Source organism: Carya illinoinensis, chromosome 11 (genome assembly GCF_018687715.1).
Source record: "Carya illinoinensis cultivar Pawnee chromosome 11, C.illinoinensisPawnee_v1, whole genome shotgun sequence".
Taxonomy (NCBI): domain Eukaryota; kingdom Viridiplantae; phylum Streptophyta; class Magnoliopsida; order Fagales; family Juglandaceae; genus Carya; species Carya illinoinensis.
The window spans coordinates 30,852,910-30,876,588 of NC_056762.1; the positions used below are offsets into that span (position 1 = coordinate 30,852,910).

The window sequence follows — 23,679 nt, forward strand, 5'->3', positions numbered from 1 at the left end:
AATACATATGTGCATCATAGGGCCTCTATTGATAGAACATTCGCAGGTGTTTGACGTTCCATGGGTGTTATAGCTCGTTTTCACGAGAGTCATGTAGCCAATAAGCCCCAAGATGGTTGCTGGCAACTACCATGTATGGGCCTTCTCACTATGGTCTAAGCTTGCCTTCGTCCCTCTTGGTGGTCCCTGTCTGCTTCAGTACGAGGTCTCCAATCTTGAACGACATCAAACACACTTTTCAGTTAAAGCAATTCTCTACCCTATTCATGTACGCCACCATTGTCAGTTCTACCTCTTCTCAGATCTCTCCTATCAGGTCGAGTTGCTCTTTGAGGCGTCGGTCATTGGAGTGCTGCTCGTAGTGATTTACTCAGTAAGTCAGGATGTCTACCTCAACTGGTGGCATGGCTTCGTGACTGTACTCAAGAGTGAACGAGGTTTCCCCTATTGGTGTCCTCACGGTTGTCCTGTATGCCCATAGGACGGTTGGAAGCTCTTCCGCCCAACTGGTGGTTTAATTTCTTGTTCAGTATTCATAGCAAGATTTTATTGGTCACTTCAACTTGACCATTTGACTAGGTGTGCCTCGGGGAGGAGTATCGAAACTTGATCCCCAAATCCTGGCACCAATCTCTATAATGGTTAAAATCAAATTGTCTCCTATTATCTGACACTATGCTAGGGGGCACACTGAACTTGCAGACAACTCTCTTCCATATGAAGCGGGTAATGTTATTAGTCATGATTGTTGCTAGCGCTTCGACCTTGACCCACTTGGTAAAGCAGTCCGCTGCCACCGCTACAAACTTTACCCTGCCTTTCTCTGGGAAGGGGGGCCCACTAGGTCGACTCCTAATTGGGCAAACGGCTAGGGGGAGGTTATTGATGTCAACTCCCCCAATGGTGGTAGAGGATTCCGGCATACTCTTGACATTTTCTACACTTTCGCATATATTCCTCGGCATCTTTTAGGGTGTGCGGCCAATAATATCCCGCTAGCATTACATTCCCTACTAGTATTCTTCCCCCGACATGGTCACCACATATTCCCTCATATATTTCAGCCAATACATATTGGGCCTACGCTTGAGATACATCTTAGTACGGGAGTACTGTATCCCCTGCAGTACAGCACTCCATTGACCATGCCACCTGGTATCTAACCTTGCTCACTCCCTGATGTCAGGAACCTCATCGTCATTCAAATACCGCAGGATGTCCTGTGCCAATTTTGGAGTGCCCAATCCTACTTCCAACAACTCGATCCCCAGGGTTGGCATTTCGACGATTCTAAGGACAGCCGATTCCGGTATTGGGGCAGCTTCCTGCCCGAATATCGTCTTTGCCAACTTGTATGCCTTGTCGTTCTCAGCTCTCGGGATTTTTTGTATTTGGAAGTGTTGAAAACAAGCGCGTTCAGCCTGCACCAATGCCAGATACTTTTAATATATGAAATGTTGTAAGGTTTTGAAAAGAAAAATTATTTTTTTTATAAGTAATGAAAAGAAAAATTATATTTTCAGTTTTAAAGAATCAGTTTGGATGTTGAGTTGAGTTGAGATGAAAGTTAAAGGTTGAATAAAATATTATTAGAATATTATTTTAAGATTTGAAAAAATTAAATTATTTATTATATTTTACATTAGAAGTTGAAAAAATTATAGTAATTAAATGAGATGAATTGAACTAAATTGAGATGAGTTGAGTAACCAAACGCAACTTAATGTACGCAAATCTCACATATTTTTTTTGAAAAATGAATAAATTTGATATTCAAATAAATAAATTATTTTTTTAATAATAAATATCACTTTTTACCAAAAATTAAAAACAAAAACGTAAAATTAACACATCCTAAAATTATATCTACATTATTCTTTTTAATAAATGCTTAAACCAACACCCAACGTATCGTACACGGGAAGGCAGACCAGGACTCAAGTCCTCCAAAGTTCCAAACCCCAACTGAATTCCTCTCGTTTAATTGACGCCGTAACCTAGGGGTGGATACACGGCACGTACGAAGACACTCCTCACACGTGCAACCAAAGCCCACGTTCCTCTCTCCTCGCTCCATCTGCAAAAAACGATAAATATCTCCTCCGGCCTCGAGTCGAGCCTCATTTTCTCATTTTCTTTCACTCCCAACAGCGCAAAATAAAATACCTCTGCTTCTTACTTCTTGGAATCAATATTAAGATGTCGGTTAGTATCTTTCATCTCTCTCTCTCTCTCTCTCTCGCTCTTTACGTATCTCCCTTCGTGTATGTGCTTGTATTTTTCTTGTAATTTCTTAGGATTCGATTGATTGATTGTTTGCTTATTACATAAGTTGGGTGTTTGACTCACGGATTTAGCGGATATCCGTACGAGTATTATTGCTTCTCTCAATATATTTTGTGCTATAGGAGGTTTTATGTGATTTGGTGAAACAAGATTGGCATGGACGTGGAGAGAGCGCGAGTTGAAATTTACTTTTTTGTTTGAATGTTTATTTGTGTTGCACTCTTTATGGATTGCAGGATTGGTCTTCTTCTCTTCTTCTCGGATATGCAACTTGTTCCTTCTACTGTTCTCAAATTTTATTTTCAGATTTATTATACACTAATTAGTTCTTTAATGAAAATATCAAATGCATCATTGTATTACAGTTAAGGCATATCTTGGGTTGGTAGGCTCTTGGAATTTATTCATAAGGTTTGACTCATCGAAAGAAGCTATTTGGATGGCTATTCTTCTGTATTGGGCAAATAATTATATGGTAAAAATGTTATTGAGTAATTTGTGGTATAGATTGGGACCTCTGTGATTTATGGGATTGGAACTTGCACTATTTGTTAATGGAAGGCTAGCTACTTCCCTTTTATACTAATTATTTCATTTTGAAAGAGGCAGCCTTAGAGGGATTTGAAAAACATGTCATGAGGTATGTTAGTAATAAATGGAATATGCGTGGCATTAGGTGGGCTGATGCATTTTCCAAGATGTATCGCATTGGTAAACTGTTGTTTAACATAAATCATAATTTGAGTAACTAATCATGAAAGAGCAATCTTAAAAAGATACTTCCATTCATCTACTTTTCTTACAACCCAAGCATCTACTTTCATACAGAAGATTATTTCTTTCTAGCACTTTTCTTTCATTATGTTTTCCCATGTTTTGGTTCTAATGGATATTCATTTCTCACTTTCCAACTTTGAATTGGAGAATCAACACTCTCAACTTCTAACCTTGTATGACTTATAAAAAAAAAAAAAAACTTCTAACCTTGTATGAGCCCTTGCTTTGCTGGATTTTGAGTGATTCTATTATTTATTTTTTATTCTTAAAACATAATCTATTATGCTGTACTAGTTTTCCTCTGCAGTGTTTAAGTTACATATGTGCTCTAACTGCAGATAAAAACTGTTAAAGTTAGCAATGTGTCCTTAGGAGCATCTGACCGAGACATCAGGGAGTTCTTTTCTTTTTCTGGTGATATTGACTATATTGAAATGCGCAGGTCAGTGCTCTGGTCCTGTCTGTTGCCCCCCTCCTCTCTTGCTCTCTCTGATTTCTTTCAGATCATTATTATAGGAATAACAACCTTATCAAATGCTTATGCAGTGATAATGAGCGGTCTCAAATTGCTTATGTTACCTTCAAGGATTCACAAGGAGCTGAGACTGCAGTTCTTCTTTCGGTAATTTCATTTTAAGTGCATATTTTCTTACGAAAAATATTGAACGGACAACAAAATGGTTTTGCGTCCAATATTTCAAAGATGAAATTTCTTGCAAGGAAAATGCATTACCAAGATGATACTAAACATGTTATGTGCCTAGGATCTAGTATAACCTGGATTAGAGGTAGTCTATTATAAATCAATCGCAGCTTTCTAAGCGAAGCTCTTATCTAAGGGTAAGCAGAGTAATAATAATAAGAAAGTAAGGTGCCGTTTGGTTAGTGAGTTGAGATGAGATGAGATGAGATGAGATGAGTTGACATGAAAGTTTAAAGTTGAATAATGTATTGTTAAAATATTATTTTTTAATATTATTATTATTTTGGGATTTAAAAAAATTGAATTGTTTATTATATTTTGTGTGGGAATTTGAGAAAATTGTAATGATGAAATGAGATGAGATAACACACTTTTAGTATCCAAACAGGGCCTAAATCAACCAAGAAGCACTAGCATTACTTAGGTGGTCCTTAAAGTTTAACCCCAAGGGGTTGGCCTAAGTGGTGAAGGCCTTGATCTTGGGGTATCACTCTTCTCAAGGTCCAAGGTTCAACATCTCATGGGTGCAAACAATCCTTTGGGGCCACACCCCCTGATGAAAAGCCAGCGATTTAAGCAGTTTCATGTAGGCTTTTATTTTATTACAGTTTTTTCAAGAAATAATGTTGTTGAAAAGCATATAGATATTTTCTTATATAAAAGCTTATATTTTATTAAAAAAATTTCGGGAAGTCATGTTGCAAAGCATAATACTAATACATTGAACATTATCCATAATGAAAAAAATATATCAAAATGGAAAACTAAATTTATGTCAAAAATAGCTAAAGCTATAAACAACTAATTAACTTTTTAACTAAATGCATGTAAAACAAAGAAAAAAAAATCCAATATTCATCATGTAAAAATAAAATGCATGCGACATACACGATGCAATCTACTATATATTTCATTGTTTGATATTTATACACTACATTACAAAACAAAATATTCTGTTAATAACAATGAAATACTCCATGGCTCCATAGAAATGAATTGCTTAAGGTCTTGTTGGGTTGTTGTGGAGGTGAAGGGGATCAGGTCCCGTTGGTAGTTCTATCACCAACTATGTCGTTACTCTTTATTTTGATGTTAGACAACTTGAAAAACACAAGAAAAGGCTTAGGTGCAGCACAAACGAGCATAAATTAATTGTAGACAACTTGAAAAACACAAGCATCAGTAGAGTAAACCACAACTAATAGTGCAGTGCTGAAAAAAGAAAGCTAGCTAGGAATTAAAATAAGAAAGCTATAACAAAATGAGAAACCATAGAATTAATGCATTTTATACAACCTTCCTCAGATTCAGAAAGCATTTTATACAAAAATATTCATAATAACAATTTGAAAGGGATAAATTAATTAGATACTGCACATGTTGTCTCAGTGTTAATCATCAATAAAATAACACTCTTATTACTCAACAATCATTAATAAAATAACGCTCTTATTACTCAACATGAAAACATAGGGTGAACTTCATGCATTACCTAGTACTCTTATTAGTCAACAGGTTGGGATAGGTACAGGAGAACTACAGTTGGGGAAGCTTGTGTCAAATCCCCTGCCATTGCCATCACAAGTTCACAACCGTTGTCCATATTCACCTGAGAGGTACTCCAAAAAACCATGAAAAGGACACTTTCAGACTCACAAACAACAAAGAGTAAAAAGGGCACTATAGTTGAAACAACAAGAGCAAGAGCAACTTACATGTTTATAAGCACTATATCTGAAACAGCAAGGGCAAGATATAAAAAACTTGATTAAACAAAAACTAACTGAAAATAATTTATTATGTAATTCATTGGCATTTTCTCTTTAAAAGATTCTGCAATAGTTTAACTTATCATAAACAGATAAAAACATTCTGCAATGGTTAAAAAAGCATTATTTGACTTTATGTCCAAACCAAGTACTCCTTAGCTCTATTTTACAGTAAAATGCAAGATCTTTTTTTTTATAAGCAATAAATCTTCATCAATAAGTGCAACCCAAATGCACAGGAAGGATTCAAGAGACACACCTATCTTGAAGGTGAAAATGGTACTAAAAATTCATGCAGGTTAAATCCATTTTATCTAGAGACACAGTCCAAAGGAAACAAGCGTGGATAAAGAAATTCTTAAGCTCCTCCAACCTTGTACATTGTATTATTTCTCACATTCTAAATATGTCAAATGTGGTAAATAGGGACCATCACAGTAAAATGCAATAATATAAATGAGATCCATGTTAGAAAGCATTTACTTTGTCTTACACAATTAGTCATACCATTGTAGCTTACACAGTATTATGGAAGGATTTTCACTCTTGTAATCATGCAGGACTTTTTTTTTTAAAGGACAGACTAGAAAGGTTTTGGAAGGGTAGCAATTCAAAATACATGAGTGTTATTACCCTGTTGTTAATGAGATGCAGCTCAATGAACTGCATTTAAGGCTGAGCAAAAATCTAAAAATCTGACTCTGCTCTGACTCCACCCCGGCTCCATTAAGTCGGAGTCGGAGTCGGATTTTTTTTCCTCAAAAATGTTGTAGTCGAAGGTGGCAGTGTGCCAACTCCGACTCCAATTTTACACTTAGACTCCAATTCTGATATTTTACATGCTTTTATAAAAATATCTGTGTTTTTTATACATTAATCATATATATTTTATATAACTTTAACTTATATAGTGAGTTAAATACTAGTATGAACAAATGTACCTAAAATAATACACTTATACTATAATAACATGTAACACTAATGTACCTAATATACCATTTAGTAGTAATGTATAGACTATAGTAATCAATCTATAATAACATGAAAACTAATAATGTTTAAGCACTAACTACTAAGCCACTAATGCATAATAACACATGAAATACTAATTACTAATGTATAATAACATATAATACTAATATATAATAATGAATGTATAATAACATTTAATACTAATGTATAACATGTACTAGTTATGTATAATAATCAATGTATAATAACATATAGCACTAATGTATAAATATTAAAGTATAATAACATTTAATAGTAATCAATCTATAATAACATGTAATACTAATAATGTATAAGAACTAAGCCACTAATGTGTAATTAACATGTAATACTAATTACTAATATATAATAACATGTAATACTAATATATAATAACTAAAGTATAATATTATAATAAGAATAAGTTAAACATTACTATAAAATATTATACTAAGTCAACATTTAATAACATGTAATAATAAATACTAAGAATATTTAAACATATAGTATAATAACATGTAATTAGTTATGAGTTAAATAGTAATTGTTAATAATCAATCCTAAGAATTACATTTAGTTATAAACAAGATTATAAAAACCATAAATAAAGAAATTTATGATTAAAACAAAGTTTAAAATTTGTTTAGAATTTGATTTAGGGTTTAGGAAAAAAAGAATAGGGTTTTGGTTCATTTGTTGGGAAAGTTTGTAATTTAATTTAATTTAAGTTTTTAATTTTTGAGAGCATGCTTTTTTTATAGGTAATTTTTGAAAGCATGTTAGTACTTGTTTGTTAGTTGTATTTTTTGTTATAATCAAAAGTGAATTATTTAGTTTAAATTGTAATTTTTGAAAAAATTGAAATTTGAAAGGCTACAATTTTTTTTTTTAATAAAAAAGTGGCCCAAATATGAATTTAAAAAAGAAAAGAAAAAAAAGCCTAAAATCCGACTCTACTCCAACAAGTCGGAGTCGGAGTTGGAGCGGAGGATGTGTAAGTTGGAGGTTGGCCATACCGACTCCAACTTGGTCGGTACTCAGGCCTTGCCATTATTGATCTAATCCTTTATGTCCCTTAACATATATAAATATATATAGTAGTTGGGATTTCCGAGTCTTTAGGATCTGAATTGTGTGTAAATGCTCTATTTTTCTTTTGATTTTGATCAAGCACGAAATGGGTTTTGCAAGTTAGAAGATTGCATACTAGTGCATTTCATGGATAAGATTCAGAGAACAAAACATCAAGGTATTCAGAGCAGAAAGTCTAAAAGGAGCTCCTGCTCCCCACAGTCAGTCCCTGCACTAACCTCTCCCACCAAAACCCATCACTTTCACTCCCGCTTCAAACCTAACCCACCGAATCCAAAATTAATCCCAAGATTCGACTTTCACCCCAAAGTCTAAAACCCATCACAACCGAATAATACCAAATTCAACTGAATAATGGTTCTTTTCAGGGCATGATCTTTGGTTGAAGGAACCCAAGATCTGGGCAGATCAGTAGTGAAAAACATACATGTTTAAAAAAAAGGAGCAGATCTAGGAAAACCATGTTTATAAATGCTCAAAGATCGGGAGAGAGAGGGGCTTACCAAAATGCCAATGATGAGAGCATTGAGAGAAACGGCCGTAGAAACTTAGGGTTTCACCGTTCAGCACAAGCATGAGAGAGAGAGAGAGAGAGAGAGAGAGAGAGAGAGAGATTTGGGGAGGGGGGGCGGCTAGGGCATCACCTTTTGTTTTTATTAAACCCAGGTACCTGGTATAAAACCAGTATCCGAATGTCAAAACTGCATCCGGGCCACATAGGCCCGGATTTGAAGATGTGGGTTTCGGACCGGGCTGCAACTTGGCTGGAAACCGTAACTGGAATCCGGGTTCCTGACTGGCCTAGAATGAAACCCAGCCTGGTTGAACAGGCCTACTTGGCCTTTCTTCGCTTCCTCTAGATACTAGCCATATTGAGCAGGTCGAAGGCCTAGGTAGTTCTACATCAGCCTTTTCCCAGCCTAGAACATATGTAGTTTCTTGATAACAAAGAATGCTTGGAATATAAGAAAGACATTTAAAAATAAAACATTGTGATGGTAATCAGAATGGAGATGTTGAGATTGCTGAGTGACAACACGAGAATGGTAAGATAATTATCAAATCTATTTTGGAAAATCTAAAATATTGCACCGACTTTGGCAAGATGAGGACAAGTTGTAAATGGTTTGGTTTTCGTTGAGAAAAATCAACAGGTGTACTTGTTAGGAGAAATGATTTCACTGAAGCTGCTATAAGTGCTGGAGAAAGATAAGTAGATTGTGGGAGTGCAATGACATGATGGCATGTGATTGGATGAAATATAAGACCTTATGAGTCCTAGATTTATATGGGGCATGGTGGAGAAATGATTTCACTGAAGCTGCTGTAAGTGCTGGAGAAAGATAAGTAGATTGTGGGAGTGCAATGACATGATGGCATGTGATTGGATGAAATATAAGACCTTATGAGTCCTAGATTTATATGGGGCATGGTGCTGCAAATCTCTCTCTCTCTCTCTCTCTCTCTCTCTCTCTCTCTCTCTCTCTCTCTCTCTTATTTCATAAAATGATAGCCTCTATAAGAGGTCAACTGGCTACTTATCACAATATAATAATAATAATAATAATAATAATAATAATAATAATAGGTAGACTGCTCTATCATGTTTGTACTAGTTTCTTGTGTTACATATAGATAATAAATTACCAATCAAAAAAATATATAGTAAAGATAAGCTTTTATGGCGCGTTTAAATTGTTTTTGTTGAAGTTTCGAAGTATCATAAACTGCGCTCCCTCTAGCGAGGATGTAGTAGTAGTATATAATGGATGAAGAACTCTCATCATACTTTACCTGTATTCAGTGGGAAGAACAATCAATTGACTGTATATTTGGCATTATGCTGCTCAACTATATGTTTTTTACTACAATAAATTGATGATCTTACAACGCATTGGCACATTTCATTACATATACATGGGTCTCTACTCTTCTGTGCATACAAACAAGTTTCATTTACAACTGAATTTTATCTCAGGGAGCAACAATAGTTGATCTGTCTGTCACCATAACTCTGGATCCAGAGTACAAGCTACCACCTGCTGCTTCTGCTACACCCCCTGTAAGAGTCTCTATCTTAACTACTATCTATTGTGCAATCTAGATTGACCCTGATTGATTTTTGCTCAAATGTCTGCAGGCAACACAAAATAAAACACCGGGTGGTGCTGAATCTGCTTTTAGAAAGGCAGAGGATGTGGTTAGCGGTATGCTTGCTAAGGGCTTTATCTTAGGAAAAGATGCTGTCGGCAAAGCAAAGGGCTTTGATGAGAAGCACCAGTTAACTTCAACGGCCACGGCGAAAGTCACTTCTCTTGACCAAAAGATTGGGTTCAGTGAGAAAATAAGTGTTGGCACATCTGTGGTTGGTGACAAAGTACGAGAAGTGGATCAGAAATTTCAGGTTTCAGAGAAAACCAAAACAGCATTTGCAGCTGCAGAGCAGACGGTCAGTAGTGCCGGATCTGCAATAATGAAGAACCGATACATATTGACTGGGGCTTCATGGGTGACAGGGGCTTTTAGCAAGGTTGTGAAGGCAGCTGAAGAAGTTGGCCAGAAAACAAAAGAGAAAGTGGGAATTGTTGAAGAGGAACAGAAAAGAAAAACGGTTGATGACTATGCTCAGGTTCATCTTTCCGAGTCTCCAAGGGCATCTGAAGCTTCTAAGCCATCACCTGCTCAAGGTTTAATCCTTTGACTTGCTATTTACTGTAAATACAAATCGTCTGAACTCTGGAATCTCTCTGGTTACTTGCTCTGTGTTCTAGTGTGAAAGTGGCGACTGTAGGACAAATTTCCCCAAATGGTTGCTCGTGATTGCATTTGGTTCAACTTTTCTTTTATGAGAAGAAAATGTCAAATTGTATGTTCACGATGCTTGAACCTGGCATTGTTATTCATATCTTTCTTTGGGTTTTGTTCTTAGTTTCTTTATGCTCTTTTGACTTTAGTATATATACGGTCTACCTCGTGATTGTAGTTGGCACCAAGATGTGAATGTTTGGGTTGCGTAACACTGCTTGCCAATTCCAAACATGTCATTGATGTGTGGACTCTGAATATGTAATAAAGCAATTGATATCTAAACTCATTTTTAATATCAGAGCTTAAGTTGAAAGGAATTAAGGAAAGGAGTTCATCCCTTTAGTGGGGCTGCTCCTTAAAAACATGTATAACTTGTTCGATACTCCCCTGATTGGCATGTGCTTAGAATTTTACTTTCACTCCCAAAATTAAACATAGTGCGTTTGTCGTAAGCAAACCGGAGATATCAAATTAAAAGTCCAAACATCAACCATTCCATTGAATATCGAAGACACTTTAGACCATAAAGAAAGGAAGCATCATCGACCGTCCCATAAAAACAAATCATCGATTCCTCTGTTGAATATAAAACATGACGAAGGTAAAACAGAAGAGACAGGAGTGAAAATAAGAATCTTTTAAAATTTAAAAAAAAAAAATTAAGAAAATGCGTTGATTGAAGAATGATTTCAATACAGTTGATTAAAAGAAAAATATTTTAGCCACAAAAAAATTACATAAAAATAAATTTACAAATTGATATCACTTGATATAATACGTTAGATTATAAAATAATGGCATGCACCCACTAATAATATATATTTTTACAAATTTCCAATGCTCAGTAAATTGATTGATCTATAAATTAGAAAGGAAAAAGAAGGGGTCACCCCATGAACGAACAAAAATTTAAGACAATCCGGGTGTAATTAACCTCCTAATTAAGATTTTATAAATACATTTTGAACATATACTACCAAACAATACAGTGGATTTTATAAGACACGAGTTAATGGTGGAGAAAACCTAATCTGGAGACCGTGGAGCCTCTCTATCTATCAGTCTATCTATGTGCATATTTGCTATATAATTATCACCTTCTTTCGGTGCCTTTTCCATGGCTTTACCATTTGGTCCCCAAAACAGAAGAAAATTCCCATTTCATTAATCAGTGGATAATGGGGTCGGTTTGTTGGTTAGTATCGGTTGGTCGTGTCAGTATGTGTGATTTGAAATTATTATCATAACTAATATATGATACATAGAGACATGTAGAGGAGACAAAGTGATGAGCTTGCACAACTTTTGTGTCATATATATATATATATATATATATATATATGGAAAATGGTAGTATGACTTCCAAACTTGCCATCAAATGTACACATTCATATATTAATTTATTTTATTAACTAAGGAAATGGTTGTTAGTGAATTTTTATTACTTTTTATTTTTTTTTCTTAATGATTAAGGATGTTTAAAAATATTTAAAAGAAAAAGGGAAAAAAAAAAAACTATTTGTAACGGTGTGCATATTTAGAGTGCACATTGCACCCTAGCATTGTCCTATATATATAAGTATGCATATATATATATATATATATATATATATATATATCACTAGTTGTACTTGGAGATAATTTAATAATGACACTAGAGGATTTGGGTTTATGTCTCTTCTCAAGGTTGCATAGCTTTTGCTTTTGGATCACATATATTTGGGCATCTATAACTATATATATATAGAGAGAGAGAGAGAGAGAGAGGATGAAAATATCACTCTTGTATTTCGAGATCATCTAATGATGACTCTATAGAACATCGTTTTTTGTCTCTAAGATTTCTCTTGTTACATTTATACATGTACTTAATTACATGCACTGACAAAGTTTAAGACCCTCACTTTTTTCCTACTTAATTCAGAATATCAAACTCAAAAGTCAAGTTAAAAACTAAATTGACTGTATATTTTTTTTGTCTTTTAGGTTTTATTTTGTTTTCAGCTTTTATTTTTGTTTTAAATCTTCGGACATTTTATACTTTTTATATGCTGACTTTGTTTTTTTTTTTTTTTATCATATTTGTCTGTTATACAAATAAGATAAGATGAGATATCGAAAGTTAAATAAAATATTATTACAATATAATTTTTTAATATTATATTTGTTTAGAAATTTAAAAAAGTTAAATTATTTATTATATTTTATATGTCAGTTTGAAAAAGTTGTAATGATTATATAAGATGAGATGAGATGATTTAATTTTGTGTAACCAGACCAGCCGAGTTGCTTTTTTGTAGTAATGGATCTAAGTCTTTGAGGCTAATTTATTTACAAACCAGTAAAATGTTGGATTAAAGACCATAAGAAGTACCAATTTAACATCAAACCAAACCATGTAGATTACTTTTTTATTTAGTAGCTTTTTAAAATACATACATATATATATATATATATATATATATATTTATATAAAGAGAGTGGCGAGTTTCAAATCCATATTTTTCATTTAAAAAATCAAGCCATATGTTATCAGACTATCAGACTCTTAATTAAAATATATATATTTTGATTGTAGAGAAGATGAGAATTAAAGGTTACAAAGAGAGGAAGTTTATCAATTGGGAAACTTTATCCTAAAACTGAGAATGAAAAGCAAAGGACAAACATTGCTGAGTTTGCTTTCCTCCTCTGTTTGCTGCTACCCAAAAACAAAACTATCTTAACTCTCAAGCTTCCAAAGAATCAAAACCACTCGCACCCACTTCATCCCCCACTTTAAAGATAATCTTTTTTATAGAGTAAATGTATAAGTCTCGCATACTCAACAAATCTTGTACTTGCATGTAAGTATAAATTTTTTAGTAATAAACTTTATTTTTTTCAATAAAAGTGTAAGAAGCTTTCAGTCTATATTATCACAACACTATATCTGTATCTAGCAACATTACTCTATTCACGACACTCTATATCTTTGTATTTTCCTTTATTGCAAATAATATATTTTATTTTATTTTTTAAAATTATATTATCAAATCTTAGCCATGTAGTAGTACACCTTCTGTCATGATTTGCTCTTTATAAATTTGTAATTGTGTTCTATATTCTATTTTTCGACCTGCAAAATATCCAATTAAATAACATTTAAAAAGTAAATTTAAAAAACAATGGAAATTCGGGTATATAAAATGTAGTTCTCTTTTATACCAAATCAAATAGCATGCAATATAAATAAATAATAATACTCCTCAGAATCATAGTGTATCATGTGGAGAACTTATTTTTTCATGGCTTTTTTTTATTTTTAAGGAATATGAATTTTATCCCAAATTTTATTAATTATCCTCATTTTTTGTGGAGATTTTTTATTTTTATTTTAAAAAAATTAAGGCATTTTAATATAGGGAAGTTGCCATTCTTTTCGAAGTGGCCACACCACTTGAATTCCCTTGTAGCGACGTTGCAAAATCCAAAACCTACATAAGTTCAGTAGCCATTTAAAATTTGAAAGGCTTAGCTTTGTCACATACTCCATCTTCGTCGTTAATGAAACGAAAAATAGTAAAAATTCTTTAAAAATAAAAAAATAAATAAATCGGAATAGATTCTTTGAAATATGAACACAGCAAAAATTTAACTTTATTTATGATTTGTTTGAAGTACTTTTAAAAAAATTCTCATTAAAATAATCCGTCGACGTAACACGTAATAAAGTATTTATACAACAAACTTTAATTTAAAAAATAAATTTTAAATTTTAAATTTATAAATTAAATTTTATTATTTAAATAATATAAATTATATATTTTATATACCAACTTGGTAATAGAATAATTTGTAGAATAAAATCTCATTTTTTCAAAACATATATTTACTTATTTACGAACAGAGCCTGTGGCTGAGTACAATGATCACGACCTCATGTGAGGTGTCGTATTGGACCACCTCGTGATAGATAGTGGGGGCCACACTTGTTTTTTGTTTTGTTTTTGTTACCAGTGCAGAGGGACCATTTATTTTTATTTTATTCCCATCTTAATCATACCATAGTCTCCCTTATTTAGTTTAAAAAGACACCTTCAACTTACCTTACCTTACCTTCCTGCTACGTAAAGGCTTAATTCCCTTATATTTTTGCTGTCAACATTATCATTATCTTAATTATTTCAACTAATATATTTTAGCTTTCTTCCACCACTATATCATAAATAAGCCTTCTCTTTGATGGCTGAGAAAGCCAACAATTACACGGACTCTTTACTAAATCGTAAGCAATAGCGAACGGACCCTATATTAAAGCATGAGCGATAGCGAAGCCAAGCTGCCGACTACTCTCCCTTTCTATTTAATAACTGACCAAAACCTAAATTTCAATTCGACTTAATGATACGACTTCGACTTGAGTTAAACAATTCATCGAATAGGTTCCCCCTAATTATCATCATCTACATGCTTCCACATTATTCTTATGCAAATGCTTTCCTATTTCTATGCTTTTGGTAGCACTGCTCATTAGCCGCATTTAATTTTGTAGAGTTCAAAAATTAAGAAGAAAGTACTTAAATATTAAAAGAAAACATAGAAAAACTTAGTTCTCTCCTTACATCTGCCATAGAAAAAATTATCTTGATACCATTTATTAAATATTTCTACAATATGAATAATACAGCAGCAGTCCAATGATCCTATGACAAAATGCATACCATTAAAAATTGCTTAGTCTTAACTAATATTAATTTCTAACAACATCGCATCATGTGAGAGAATGAATTCGTTATTTAATAAGCAAAATGATATTTGCTATTATAAATTATATAAGCGTATCGTACTTATTTTAAAAAAATAAATAAATATACGATTCACATAATTTTTTTTTAATAATAAATATCATTCTTTGTCAAAATGAGTATGCGACATTTTCACAACCCATAATTATATATAATATTATTTATATAAAAATCTAGAATAAAATAAATGTATAAAAAAATGTCTCGGAGAATAAATATATTATATATTTCATATTATTTGTGTCAAGAAAATAAGGTTACATTTTAATACTGAGATAAATTGTCAATAATAATATTTCATAAATCTCATTAATAAATTTAAACTTGTTAAAGTTGATATGAGGTTAATTTTGAATAATATCTGTTCAAAACTTAAGTAATAGATAATAATAAAAAAATAAAAAGAATGACAAAACGAAAAAATTATTTTATAATTCTGAAATATATTTTTTATTTATGGGTAGTAAATTGATAGTAAACAAGTAGGAATGCTATCATTTTCTTTAATTTTTTAAATTCAAATATATAAAATGAATTGAAATAAGTTTTAACTTTTTATAAAAGATTAAAAGAATAATAAGTTCCTCCTACAATCGGTTTGGAATAATAAGTTCATCTACCAACCCAAGACAACCTAAATATATTTCACATGAGTGTCTGTCTATGCATCATGCCCTTGTTCAGCAAATTATAACATCGAATTTGATCACAATCAGGGAAGATAATTCTTGCACTTAGTGGTACATACAATAGTTGCAATCGACAGCCAGGATCAACCCGACGCACTGCACCCTGGTTATATCACGACACCTGTCATAATGTCGTGGCACGTGATCGTTATCCCCCAAGTCTATTATTATCCGTGTCCCAATCCGGAGTTCCCACGGTCGACGCAACAAAAAGGAAAATTCCACCAATTATTATTATTATTTTTTAAATAAAGCAAATTGAAATACGTACAGCTATACTTCCTTGAGCCACCGACACTTTCGAGATATTCTGAGATTCTTCTTCTCCCGTGCGACCGTCTTCAGATTGCGACACGTAACGTAAAAACACAAAATCCATCAGAAAAACAAGCCTGAATGTGACTGTGTCAGTGTGAAGCGGGAGGAAAGTCCCGGCGCACAAAGAGTTGTGTGCATCCCATTGTGAGATTAGCAGAAACATCTCAGGAGAGGGGTCATGGGTACTGAAACTGGGAGCACCTGGTGCCACCAGCACGGCTTTCCAGCTGGCGTTCCAACCGCAAAAAGAGGTGCAGTAACGGTCCGAACAGCCAGCTGTACCTCAACAACGACAACAAAAACTACCAGCGCACGCTCCGCTTATCGTACGCCACTTCTGAGTTATAAACGTTTATTTCCCTTGTTTAATGCTTCATTTTTTTTTCTCATTTAAATCGCATTTTTTTTAAAAAAAAAAAAAGGGAAAAACTTGGAAATTCAATAAGATGATTATTGTCCGTTTGAAAATATTTCTACAAATTCGAAACAAAAGCGCCTCACAAAGCGCACGAAAATATAACAAGCCTAGAATTTTTAGCAATGCTGCAATCGGATGTACATACACGTGCCATAATTAAATAAATAATAATACTGATATGTGAAAACGAAACGCACGTGTGGTTTATACGGAGACACTCGCGTAGTCGGAACCCGGTACCGGAGATAGAGCAGACGGAGGGTCGGGGGTGTGGAGAGGATGAGGACATCCGGGAGAAAATGCGGCCTAGAAATCGGCGTGTTTTCGGTGGGAGCGAGATTTCGGGGAGCGTTTTTCGAGCTCTTGCAGATTGCGGAGGCTTCGGATCGCCAAAACATCGCCTTTTTGGAGATCAATAAATCGATCGACATCGTTAATCTCGTCTGAGTTTTAGAAGAAGTCGTGGCAAACGAGTCAATAAGCAGACGGCGGAAACATGAAAAAGAAGTAGAGTAACTAAAGAATAATCAGAATCAGAATGTGCATTATACCTATGTGCTTCGCCGGTCGCTTAAATCCATGGAACTGAGCCAAATCTGAAACAAATAAAACGAAATCCAACTGCAGGATTAAACAAACAGAAATGACAGGGAGGTGGTTGATTGTAAGTCGGACGAAGACGTACCAGACTGAGAGGGATTGTGGGAGCAGAGGTAGAGGATGAGGAAGCAGAGGAGGGTGAGAAGGGGGATAAAGTGGACGTACTTCGCGGGCATCGGAGGGGGCGGCGACAAAGACAGACGGTGAGGTTTCGATGCTTTGTACTCCTCGTCGTCGTTGTCGTCATAAAGGTCGTCGTTGCGCTTTGGCTCTTCGACTATGAGGGTGTCGTCCTTGGCTCCGCCATGGCCGTGGAGCTTCGAGACTGGTGACCCCAGAGACTGTCTATGCATCGTGTAGAGAGAGAGAGAGAGAGAGAGAGGGAGAGAGAGAGAGAGAGGGGTCGCTTATTGAAGTTTAGGTATGGTGTAGGTTTTTAATACTAAAAAGACTATTGCTGTTACTTTCAACCTCTTACCTTTTACTTTTCTTAAATTTTTAATTAATTTTTAATTTTTAAAGAATATTTGAAATGAGGGCATTTCGGCCAAGATGATGGAAAAGGGAGACGGCGAGGCAAAGGAAAAAGGTATGCGGGTATTGATTTGGGCGCGTCTTTGTGATTTGGGAGCAATGCATATTCGGCTTTTTCTGTCCCCTGGGTCCGGGGGTATTAATTCTTTTTGTGTTTATTTATTCATTTTTCTTTTCTAAGGATAAATTGAAAGAATTATATAGAAGTGGTTTGGATTCCTATAATATTTTATCTATTATTATAATTTTTTTAAATTTTTATATAAAATATAATAAATAATATTATTATTATTAAATAATATTTTATTTAATTTTCATCTGAAATCATCCCATTTCATATTTGAATCTAAACAAATCATTAATCTCACGTAATTACTTGATATTATTTTTTTTTATTTTTTTTATACGGTGGGTAATTTAAAATCAGAATTTTCATTTAAAGAATCACATCTGATGTCATCAATTATTTTTATGATTGATCTCATACATCTCAATTATTTTCTCTAGTCCCAATTATATATATATATATATATTATTTTAATGTTGTTGATAAAGAAAATTTATATTAGAAGAGCCATCTCCAATCATATATAGCATTAATATGGTGACATAATGTCACAATTTATTAATACTTATTTGACAACTACAAATTCATCGTATCTTCAAATGTGGCTTGGAACCGACTAATATTAGGATTTAAAAGGGTATTCCTTCATTTATATACCCATCCCTTCTGATCATTGGCATCACCCCAGGCAATAGGCAATATTCTACCTTCAATCACCCTCTATTCTATACATAAAAAGAGTACACATTCTCTTCCATAATTTCAATACAAAAGTTAATCCAAGGGAATGGAATCAATCATTTTTCAATTAGAATAATAATGCACACGTCACATTTTATAATAATATTTTAAGTTGAGAATATTTTTATAAAATGACATTATTTTTATAAAAATATTCTTCTTTTAAAATATGATTATAGAAAATATAAAATATTACAAAAAAGTAGTATATGTAAATCATTTTTCACAATTTACACACAAAAGAAAAGAAATTACAATTTACAAAGATCTTCTATGGTTGAGCACCTTCTTCAAAAGAGCTTCACGTCCAGGAAATGGATTATTATTCTTCTCCATTATCACCCCATCTCTACCGTTCATTCTATCCCTTTGCATTCTGATCATAACATTATCTTCATCACTTCTCCCATAAAACCTATTTCCAAACCCACCATTAATAATGCTCTCCTTCTTAATTCCCAGCTCCTCCACCTCCTTCTCCTCCCTTGCCGCTCCTGTCTTCGTCCTCAGTCTCTGTCTTCTCGCTCTCCTCCTCTCCTCACCTTTTGATGAAACCTCAACCACCCTTTGTTCAGTACCCTTACTCAAGCCAAAGTCTGTCTCTTTTCCGCCATTTTTTCCGGCTCTTGGAATTCTACCGCCTTTAGAGGTACCCAAAAGCTCAAACTTGACCTTGCTCCAGCCACTCTTATCTTCGTTATCCCAACCGAACCTTTCACTAATTTCTAACAACTCCGAAACAACACTCTCGTTTCTTAAAGAACTATCATTAATGTTGCCATTCAGTAGATTCTCCGCTAACTCCCACTCGATCCGATCTCTGTAAACTGGATCTTGGAGGACTTGGTCGGCTAGCTTTGCCCAGTCCTCGAAGTCGCGGGCACGGAGGTTCTTGGAGACCCATCTGAGGTAGCTTGAAGGGAGGGTTCCGAGCATTTTGCCCTTGTGCTTTCCGAAGTCTATGACTCGGTCTCTAGCTGGGATTGTCGCATGGATGAGTGGTCTTGGGGTTGACATAGTTCTGAATTTGGAAGAGCATTTCGAAAGATGGAGAGGATAAGAAACAGTGAAGTGAATTGAAGGAAAAGTTTGGGGAAGAAAGAGGGTCATGGAGATGCTTCAATATCGAAAACAAGCCGCCGCCAGAGATGGAGAAGATAAGAGGGTGAGGGTGAGAGTGAGAGTGAGAGAGCGGTGCTTTGGGCCTTGGGGAAGGGAAGGTCAAATTTGGAAGTATATCGGCACAAAAATAAAACAAAACAAAACAAAAGCTCAAGTAGTCAACAAGAACCCTCATGTTGGGCTACGTGCTCTCTTCGGCTTCAATGATTTGTGCATTTGGGCTTGAGATTAGAAAAAGGTTCGTTAGAGTAGACTCGGCTCCATTGACTGTTGACCACTCCATCTGTTTAGGACTGAAAGATTCTTCCGGCCTAATTTATTTATATACGAAATTAATTAAGATATGCCACATCAACAAGTGTAATGGAAATTTTAAAATTTGAGCTACATTTTGTCGCGAATTAATGCGACGCCTGTAGCCTCCGCTTGTGTTTTGGTAGAGAATCATGGTGTTAGAATGTATACTGTGTGGATCACACCCCACAACGAATACGGATGTTTGTGTGCTTGTATGTTGTGTGCATTAAGTCCGCAATGGAAAAGATAAAGGACACATGTATATAATTCTACAATTGATTAGTTTTAGAGGAAAATCAAATAAGCTTAAACACGGTATCAAGTGACATCATAAGTCACAATGTCATAACTCTATAGTCGGTAAAACCAATTGTGACCATCTCTGATTCGCATGCTCCTTGCAAAATGACACCGTGTTGGTGGAATGAAGATACTCCAATAGATCCGTAAGTACTTTGTATGTTTTCGAGTACTAACTTAGACATATACTAAGGCACTATAAGCACTAGCTTGAACTTATACTGAGGCATTCTGACCACTAGCTCGGGCGCATTCTAAAGCATTCCAAGTACTAATTCAGGCTTATACTAAAGCATTCTAAGCACTAGTTTGAAAGTATACTAAGGCGTTCCGAGTACTAGTTCGGCTGATATCACTTTGCTTGCCTAGGCCTTATCTGTATGATACCTCGACCACCTAGTACATTGCTCACTGAAAGCATTTGCTTGTGAATCTTGTTCGCTTCTTGTCTTGCTCACCGAGCACCTTGCTCGCCTCATTCTCGCTTAATGTTTTACTTGTCCAATACTTGCTTGGCTTCCTTTCTTTGCCCACCAAGTACCTTGCTTGCCCCACATTTGCTTGTCCGTCACTTGCTTATTTCACGTCTTGTGCTCCCAATACTTGCTTGCCAAAAGTGTTGCTTGCCTCATGTTATGCCCGCCAACACTCTGTTCTCCCAAACCTTGCTCGCCTTGTGTTTTGCCCATCTTGCCCGCCTAACTCCTTTGTCATCTAGTGCCTTGTTCGCCGAATACTTGCACAATATTTAAAGTATAAAAGATCTCTATAGAGTTTATAAGAGATTAGATTGGCGCAAAGTGATATGTTTTTCTAGAATATTTGTTGGGATTTTCACAACCAAAGTCTTGTTTTTGCACACTCTTAGAAATTTGTTTTGTAACTTGAGGGATTGTTTTGGAACCAGATTGTGTGTTCTTATGTTTATAGATTTTTCGATATTGGAAAAGGAAATAAAAAGCTAGCTAACTAAAATAGAAATGATATTTGTAGTTAAGGATGTTAAAAAAAATTTAGAAAATCAAGAAATCGGATTGGCTTGAACCGGTCAAACCGATCCGGAACCAGTTTCTGTAATGGCAAAACCAGTCATAATTGGTCTGGTTTCGGTTCTAGGCTTTTTAGGCATTGACCAAACTAGACCGGTTTTATATAATATATTTTAAATAATTTTTTTAATATTCTATATAATATTTTTTATATATAATAATATAAATTAATTTAAAAATAAACTGAAATTGTAAAACTTTAAACTGAAATTAATAAATCACATCAATATTTTTTTTATCACTAAAAATCAGTTTAAAATTGAAAAAAAAATCCTAAGTATCAAAATATTTGAATTTATATACCAAAGTTGAATTTATGTGTATGCATGCATGTCTATTTTATATACATACATACATATATGTATGTATGTATGTGTGTGTGTGCACGTGTGTATAAATATGTATATATATACCAAAATATGTATGTATATACCAAAATAGTAATTGAGTTTCTCATCAACATTGCTATATATGATAATCATTTGATCTTATCAACCATGCATGTATGTATTTATGTTTTTTTTTTTTAATAAACAGATTTGTTTTTTTTTTTTTACAAATTTACATTTTATTAAAACTGAAAATTTGTATCAGTTTTTAAAAATGTAAATAATTGATACGTAATCAATTTTTAAAAATATAAAACTCGTACATATCTATTTTATTTTAAATTTTATTTAAAATCAGACTATTTATATCTTTATTTACAGTTATAAGTACGCAAATTCTATCGCACAAGTTTGAGATAGAGTATGTTGTCATTCATATATATATCTTTTATATATAAAAAGTGTGTATGAAACGGAAAATCTTGTTTTAACTGTTTTTCTTGTTTTTCCGTTAAAATTAACACCGTTTGTTTTAACGGTTTGGCACATAAAATGAAGACATAAATATTGAGAGAGATAGCATTTAATGTTGTTATATGATTTATTAATCTCAATAATTATAATACTTAATAGTTTATATAATAATAAGTAATTAAAGATTAGTTATTATATTTTTCTCTTTCTCCTTAACATATACACGTGTATTAGGTGCATAAGACGTGAATCCCTAAGTATAATATACGTGTATTATACGTTTCATTAACTCAGATTATTGAGTATTCCAAATTTAAAAATCTCATATAATATATAATACAAGTGTGTTTAATCAAAGTATTTTTTTTCTCCATGGTTGTAGGACGTAGCTTCCGCTAAGTCATATTTCATACGTGGGCTTGCTATAATAGGCACGTGACAAAGGCCGTGATCCTTGAGTTAATCAAGAAAGAGTAAATTCGACCAACAATTTCAAAATATATTTTATGATTTATATATATGCTATATATAGAAAATATTATACAACAAATTTTATAAAAAGATTATGTTTTAACTTTATGTTATCCCTGATCGACTTAACCAACAGCAAAATAAGAATTTCAATGTTGTCTCTATTGATTGTCTACAGGATGACATAAATTGATGAATTATAATACAAACATCAAACGACACATATTTTGAACTATCATTTGTGTTAGACTTTTATTAAATTTTTCGTATACATCTTTACTAAAATTATAGATGTTATAAACATGTATTGGATTATATGATACTTTGAACTAATTGTTTTTATTTTCTCCAATATGCCTTAAATTATTAAGTGACATCAATAATTTTTATAAAATATATATTATTTTTTACAAATAATCATTTCATAAAATTAGATAAACGTGCTTTGCACGTTACTCCCACCTAGTAATATATATATATATATATATATAATATATATATATATATATATATTTATATATATACGGCTAGTTTGATAGATAGCTGCTTGTTTCTTTTATCAATATATATGTTAGCTGTTCGTTTTTAAAAAAAAAAAGGTACAACCCATTAAGGGAGCTAAATAAACGTAAAGAATGCTACAATGATATTTTTGACATGGAAAAATATACTTAGCATTTCATTTGACAACTATTTTTTACAACCATGAACAAAAACGATTTTCTTCAATATTTATATAATTATATAATATAATTATATACAATTATTTATATAATAATATATAAATAATAAATAAATATATATATATATATATTTTTCATTCGGTCTGGTCTGAGATAAAAAAAAAATCCTTAGACCAAGACCGAACCAAATGAGTTTGGTCCTATTGAAATTTGACCGGATCAGATTGAACCCAATTTTCAGTCCAAAAATAATCGGTCTGGTCGGTTTCTCTAATATGAATAGGTTGAATCTCATCCCTATTCTTTATAATGGGATCTATTTTTTTATAAAAAAATTTGCACAAGATCTATATATTTCAGATTTGTTTATATCAT

At 33.4% G+C, this 23,679-nt stretch overlaps 3 protein-coding genes across 3 annotated transcripts; 1 reads left to right on the forward strand and 2 right to left on the reverse strand.

Annotated features, from left to right (window-relative positions):
- Nucleotides 1-2,045: 2,045 nt before the first annotated feature.
- LOC122282753 (binding partner of ACD11 1-like) lies at nt 2,046-10,723 on the forward strand. Its single transcript, XM_043094761.1, has 5 exons — nt 2,046-2,205; nt 3,402-3,505; nt 3,610-3,685; nt 9,596-9,679; nt 9,758-10,723. The coding sequence occupies exons 1-5, from the start codon at nt 2,200-2,202 to the stop codon at nt 10,316-10,318; spliced, it is 831 nt and encodes a 276-aa protein (XP_042950695.1). The 5' UTR covers nt 2,046-2,199; the 3' UTR covers nt 10,319-10,723.
- Nucleotides 10,724-16,656: 5,933 nt separating this feature from the next.
- Nucleotides 16,657-17,661, reverse strand: LOC122282754. Its single transcript, XM_043094763.1, has 3 exons — nt 17,323-17,661; nt 17,189-17,233; nt 16,657-17,080 (listed from the first exon to the last, which is right to left on the reverse strand). Exons 1-3 carry the CDS (start codon nt 17,588-17,590, stop codon nt 16,944-16,946), a joined length of 450 nt encoding a protein of 149 aa, XP_042950697.1. The 5' UTR covers nt 17,591-17,661; the 3' UTR covers nt 16,657-16,943.
- A 951-nt stretch (nt 17,662-18,612) lies between these two features.
- LOC122282755 lies at nt 18,613-19,933 on the reverse strand. Its single transcript, XM_043094764.1, has one exon. It carries the CDS (start codon nt 19,687-19,689, stop codon nt 18,838-18,840), a length of 852 nt encoding a protein of 283 aa, XP_042950698.1. The 5' UTR covers nt 19,690-19,933; the 3' UTR covers nt 18,613-18,837.
- Between the last annotated feature and the right edge of the window lie 3,746 nt (nt 19,934-23,679).